Source organism: Telopea speciosissima, chromosome 8, assembly GCF_018873765.1.
Source record: "Telopea speciosissima isolate NSW1024214 ecotype Mountain lineage chromosome 8, Tspe_v1, whole genome shotgun sequence".
NCBI lineage: Eukaryota > Viridiplantae > Streptophyta > Magnoliopsida > Proteales > Proteaceae > Telopea > Telopea speciosissima.
In genome coordinates, this window is record NC_057923.1 from 48,396,337 (window position 1) to 48,402,712 (window position 6,376).

The 6,376-nt window shown below is 43.4% G+C and overlaps 1 protein-coding gene across 1 annotated transcript; it reads right to left on the reverse strand.

Moving 5' to 3' along the window:
* Positions 1 to 1,015: 1,015 nt before the first annotated feature.
* On the reverse strand, positions 1,016 to 2,879 carry LOC122672387. Its single transcript, XM_043869870.1, has 3 exons — positions 1,666 to 2,879; positions 1,386 to 1,508; positions 1,016 to 1,277 (listed from the first exon to the last, which is right to left on the reverse strand). The coding sequence occupies exons 1-3, from the start codon at positions 2,877 to 2,879 to the stop codon at positions 1,016 to 1,018; spliced, it is 1,599 nt and encodes a 532-aa protein (XP_043725805.1).
* Between the last annotated feature and the right edge of the window lie 3,497 nt (positions 2,880 to 6,376).

Below are 6,376 nucleotides of genomic sequence, written 5' to 3' on the forward strand. Positions count from 1 at the left end.
AATTGAGTCGCTATACCCTCATGGGTTCTTTTGTTGCGTTCTTCCCAAATCATAGCACAAGCCACAATAAGCCCAACAGCCCATGGCTCCTTAATATTCAGGGTTCTCATCTTTCTTTTCCACCACCCAAAGAGGTCCACAATATTGGAGGGCTGACCCCATACTATTCCAAACCAGGAGGAGAATGTGGTCCAAATAGCAGAGCTGAACTCACAGTTAATAAACAAATGCAGGATCGACTCACCTTCCTTCTTACACAACACATCTTGAGGCTAAGCAAATGCCCCATTTTTGAAATTCATCATCAGTAGGGATCTTGCCATGAGCTAGCCGCCACGCAAGCAGGGAGTGGTGAGGTTGAAGGAGTTTATTCCAAACAAGTTGGCCCAAGAGACCTTGGTTGACTTCACTCTAATGCCTTCCCAGGCCGACGCCACCGAGAACTCTCTAGAATGCGACAGGCACCAGTGAACTGAGTCCTCCACTAGAGAGTAGGGAATTTGAATGGAATTAATCATTTGGAAGGCAGCAGCCAACGTATTCGAACTGATCTGCGGCAGTCTCCACACCCCATCTACAATGAACTCTCCCACTTTGGTCACATCTTCATTGAAGAATACCCCACCGAGATGGGTTTGTTACTGCAAAGAGATAAGACCCAACCATCTGTCTTTCCAGAAGTTGATGCTCTTATCATTTCCCAAGATCCACCGTTCATTAGCCGCGACAAAGCTCCACATTTTCCTGACCTCAAGCCAGATGGAAGAAGCTCTATAGCCTGGCCGGATATTTCCCCATTTATTAATGAAGCGGTGTCTAAGAAAAGAGCTGGAGGTAGAAGCATCATTCCTAATCTTCCAAGTGAGCTTGCTATGCATGGCTTTGTTAACATCTCTCAGCCTTCTGATCCCAAGACCGCCTTCCTCTTTAGGCTTACATAATTTGTCCCAGCCAATGGTGATAACTTTAGAGGACTCGGCATCACCAGTCCAAATGAAATTTCTCATCCAGCGTTCTAGGGTGGCGAGCATGGAGGAGGCCACCAGTACACCGAGAAACTGTGAATGGGCATGCTGGACACCATGGTCTTTACCAATTCCACACGACCCGCCATAGATAAAAGTTTCCCCTTCCACCCTGCAAGCTTATGTCTGACTCTATCCAGGACAGGCGGAAGCATATTTTTTTTCACATAGCCTTTAGCAATCTCTACCCCAAGGTACCTAGTAGTGAATCTACAGACCGAAATCTGGAGCTCCTCCAAAATGGCTTGACGCCTATTAGGGGGAATGGATCCCAAGAATAACTTGCTCTTGTTCAAATTGATCCTTTGACCTGAAAATTCTTGGTATTGACATAAAAAAATTTTGAGGTTCCTGACATACCTCAGAGACGCGTTGGTGAATATAAAGATATCATCCGCAAACAAGCAATGGCCAGGGGTTTGAACACCCCGCGGACCCCTAAGAGGGAGGATTTTCCTGCCATTGAGCAGCGACGTCAAACCCCTGCAAAGGAATTCCTCTGCAATAATGAAGATCATAGGCGAGATGGGATCCCCCTGACGAAGACCACGTTCAACACCAAAAAAAACCCACAAGCCAGCCATTTACAAGCATTGAAATTCTGGTAGATAAAAGCAGACTGCGAAGCCAATTGATCCACCTCTCTGAAAAGCCAAATTTAAGGACTTTAAAGATGAAAGCCCACAAAATTGTATCATAGGCCTTTTGAATGTCAATTTTCAACCCCAACCCTCCTCCTCTTGTGGCCGACGACAACATGTTAGCAAGCTCCGAAGCTAGGGAAATGTTATCTTGGATGAACTTCCCTTTTTGAAAAGCACCCTGTTCCTGCGAAATAAGCCTGGGGAGGACCAGTTCGAGCCGACGGGCCATTACCTTGGACAGCATTTTATAGAAAAAATTTCCCATGCAGAGGGGCCTAAACTTATTGAAAGAGGTAGCACCTTCCGTTTTAGGAATAAGCGCAAGAAAGCAGTTGTTGATTCCAAGGGGAATGCGGCCAGAAAAAAAGAAGTACCTCGCTGCATTGCAAACATCCGACCCCACCACCTCCCAACAAGCTCTGAAGAAAGCCCCAGGGAAATCGTTCAGCCCCGGAGCACTGTCTGGATCCAAGTCCCAGACCGCCGCTCTAATTTCAGAGTCCCCTGGAACCGAGTCCAGTCTAAAAATGTCTATGTCCTCCAAGACCCGAGGGATACAGTTGAGAAGTTCCTCATGTTTAGTAACCTCCACAGCCTTATGAAAATTCTCAAAATACTCCTCCACATATTGTTTTATCTGGTCTTGGTCTACAAGGATGTTCCCATCTTCTTTTATCAGAGTGCGAATGGTATTTCTCGCCCTTCTCAATTTAGTAGAAAGATGAAAGAACTTACTGCATCTGTCGCCAAGAAGTTTCCTTTTCACCCTGGATTTTTCAGCCCATAATTTTTCAAAGTGTTTAGTTGCCATGGCATGGGCCTTTTTCGCCTCTACCTCATGCTCAAACAATTGATCAGTCATCCCTGAGCAGTCAATCTCGACCTGCACTGCCTCCAATGCATTCTTAGTAGAGGAGAGTTGCACCTCCAAATTTGGATAATTTTCCTTCGCCCAAGCTCGCAAGGTGGGCTTAAGTCTCTTCAGCTTCTGTGCCAGGATATACGGGGGCGAGCTACACAACCTCTCCTTCCAGGACCCCTCCACTACTGAGAGAAAATTGTGGTGCTCCAACCATAAACGCTGCAACCGAAAGGGGGCATTTGGCAGCCTAGGTATAGAGTCAGACACCACCAACAGAGGCGCATGATCTGACACATTGCTAGTAAGCACAACCTGCGAACAATCACCAAACAAAGAGAGCCAAGTCATTGCAAAAGCTTCTATCCAACACAGCAGCAACATGCCCATACAAAGAAGATTTAAATATTGTAAGTAAATCTCCCCTAGAAAGGTGCAAATGTGCGCCCGCACTCCGACTGGGAGAATCATTGGTTGTCTACCTTTTTTCTCCAATTGTTAGGTTACCAATCTGATTGTTCCTGCCATTGGCTTCTTATTAGTCTTGTAGTCTTGGTTCCTTTAGTAGGAGGTTTGATTTTGTTGAAGCCTTTGGCCATGTAGGGATTAGCCTACAGAAGCTATAAGGTCTCTTCTTTTGGTTGTAAGTATATTCATTTTTTTTTAATAAACTAATATTACCTATAAAAAATCACTATGGAAGCCACAAAAAAGAAAATATCAAGGTTAAAAACACCTCTGCATGATGTACAAGCTCCAAATGAGGAACATTGCTGGGTTACTAAGTGTTATGACACATGAAGATTCAAAATCGGTCCATGGTCATGATGACCATGGAACTGTGGTACAAAGAGGAACCAAAATTCAAAATAAGTCAATGCTGACTCATGGCCTATCCTCTCCCATGCTCAGCTTACACACAAAACACATGCCAATTTCCTAAATGGAAATAATTCAAAATACCAAGGAAAGAGAGTAGATATGTCTCCTATGTCTCCCCCTAATTATCAGCTCCAAGATCAAGGATTTATTCTCACCAAAATCAAGGATTTTATTCTAATCCTATCCCTAAAATAAATCCATCGGTTATGGCAAGAATGGATTTTAATAATGTAAGAATAAGTAAAGAAAGGTAAGTGAATACATTCTTCTCTCTCAAGTAGAGAATCCTTGGACGTAGGTGATTTACCACCAAACCAAGTATAACCTTGTGTTCTTCTTCTTGTCTCCAAACCTTTCTTCATGTCTTCTCCAAACCTTAACATGGCATCAGAAGCTCAGGCCGACAAGGGACCTTTTTTCCCACCCTCACCACCCTCAACAATCTTATGACCATCAAACTCTCTGATTCAAACTACATGTTATGGAAATCCCAAGTTGAACCGCTGCTCACAAGCCTCGATCTCTTTTCCTTGGTCGATGGCACCACTCCATGTCCTGTGCAAATGACTCCTGCCACAGCCACTACCCCTGCTGTTCTCAATCCTGCATATACTACATGGAAACGCCAAGGCACCATGCTGATTTGTTGGCTCATTGCAACCCTGACCGAGCCTGTCCATTCTCAAGTTGTAGGGTGCAAAACCTCCAATGAAATCTGGACTGCATTGGCTGCACTCTATTCCACTGCATCCACTGCTCAAATCATGCAACTGCGATACCAACTCCGCCAAACCAAGCTCGGGAATTCAACCATTCATCAATATCTCCTTGCTATCAAAAGAATCACAGATCAATTGGCAGTGTATGGTAAGCCTCTAACTAATAAGGAACTGTGTTTACAAGTTTTAAAAGGGTTAGGCCCTGCTTATCGAGGGTTTGTGACTGCAATCACAACCCAACAAACCCCATTACAATACATTGATCTTCGTGGCATGTTGTTGACCCAAGAAATTGGTCTTAAAGATGATGAGACTCTGTCCAACTTGTTTGCTTCAAATGCTAATTATGCTACAAATAAGAATACCCGTGGTGGTCATTCTAATTATCCCACTACCAAGCGTGGCCGAAATGGAGGACGAGGACAGTATCAAGGTGGTCGTTATCTACCTCATCGTCACCCATCCAGTCATTGTGGGGGTCAAACTTCTGGATCTCATTCCCAAGCTAAGGATTGTGGTACAAATCCACCAACAGTTGAATGTCAAATTTGCAACAAAGTAGGGCATCGAGCCCTCGACTGCTACAATCGTTACAATCGTGCTTATTCATAGTCCTATAACTCTCCACCAAGTGCAAACTATGCAGAATATAACTCTGACCAGCAGCCTGTGTTGTATCCGGATTCTGGCGCATCAAATCACATAATTGCGGATCTAGAAAATCTTCACATAGCAGCCCCTTACAAGGGCAATGAGTAGGTTCAAATTGGAGATGGATTAGGTTTGTCCATTAAACACACTGGATCTTCCTTACTTACTGATTCAAAAGCAATAATTTCAAGTTTAAGGATATATTGCATGTCCCGCTGATCTCGAAAAATTTGTTGTCCGTGTCTCAGTTTACTAAAGACAACAATGTTCTATTTGAATTTCACCCATCTTGTGTGTATGTGAAGGATCGGCAAACAGGGAAATGCCTGCTGCAGGGCCAAACTAGAGATGGCCTTTACCAAATAGTTTTGAATAAAAATGCATAGAATAAAGGACCGTCTGCACATCTTGGCGAATGGGCGTCAATAAATCAATGGCACCATCGAATGGGTCATCCAGCTCTTAGGATTGTTCGTTTTGTTTTAAATAAATTTCAACTACCTGTTACTTCTGATAAGGACTATGTGATTTGTGACGCTTGTCAACAAGGCAAAAGTGTTTACCCAAAAAAAAAAAAAAAAAAAAAAACAAGGCAAAAGTCATAAATTGCTTTTTTCCCCATCCCCTACAATTTCTATTGCACCTCTTGAATTAATTTACTCAGATTCGTGGGGGCCTTCACCAATTACTTCTTTAGAGGGGCATCAATATTATATTAGCTTTGTTGATGATTTCAGTAAATATATCTGGTTATATCCACTTACTTTGAAGTCTGAAGCTCTAACTGTTTTTCAGAAATTCAAAACTCTGGTGGAGAACATGTTTAACCAGAAAATAAAACGATTTCACAGTGATTGGGGCGGCAAATTTCGGTCAATCTCCAAATACCTAACTGAAATGGGAATAGAGCACCGGCTTTCATGCCTCATACCCATGAACAAAATGGGGTCGTGGAACGAAAGCATAGACATATTGTTGAGACGGGTCTGTCACTAATGGCACATAGCTCTGTCCCACGACATTTTTGGCACTATGCATTCTCTACTACTGTCTTTCTCATAAACAGAATGCCTACATCAGTTTTGCAAAATCAGTCACCTTTATTCAAATTGCATGGAATCCATCCTTAATACGATACCATGAGAACCTTTGGGTGTGCTTGCTACCCGCTATTAAGACCTTACAACCACAACAAATTGGAGTCTAGGTCTTTTATACACATTTTTCTCGGCTACAGCAGTCGACATCGGGGTTATATTTGCTATGATCAAAAGAGAAACCAACCTCTCATTTCTCGTCATGTTGTGTTTGATGAAACCAAGTCCCCATTTGAACCTGTTCCACATTCATCTCCTGCACCAACCACCCCATCTATTTTAGGGCCACCTCCCATAATACAATGGATGCCACACCAACACCCATCAGCCCAACACCCTTCCGGCTCCACACCTTCAATGGCAGTACACCCAACTCCAGCTCAATCCACCACCTCAATTCCTGCCTCTACACCATCCATTGATCTTTATGTAGAGTTACCAGCCCCATCTCCGGAAAGTCAAAATCCATCACCATCTACAGAAAATCAAACTTCCCACC

Excerpts from the sequence above, each read along its gene's own strand:
- LOC122672387 (XM_043869870.1), bottom strand. The coding sequence starts at position 2,879 with ATGACTTGGCTCTCTTTGTTTGGTGATTGTTCGCAGGTTGTGCTTACT. Across the intron at positions 1,509-1,665 it reads AAATTTGGCTTTTCAGAGAG|GGGTTTGACGTCGCTGCTCA; the intron begins GTGGATCAATTG and ends ATTCCTTTGCAG. Across the intron at positions 1,278-1,385 it reads TTCACCAACGCGTCTCTGAG|GCGTCAAGCCATTTTGGAGG; the intron begins GTATGTCAGGAA and ends TCCCCCTAATAG.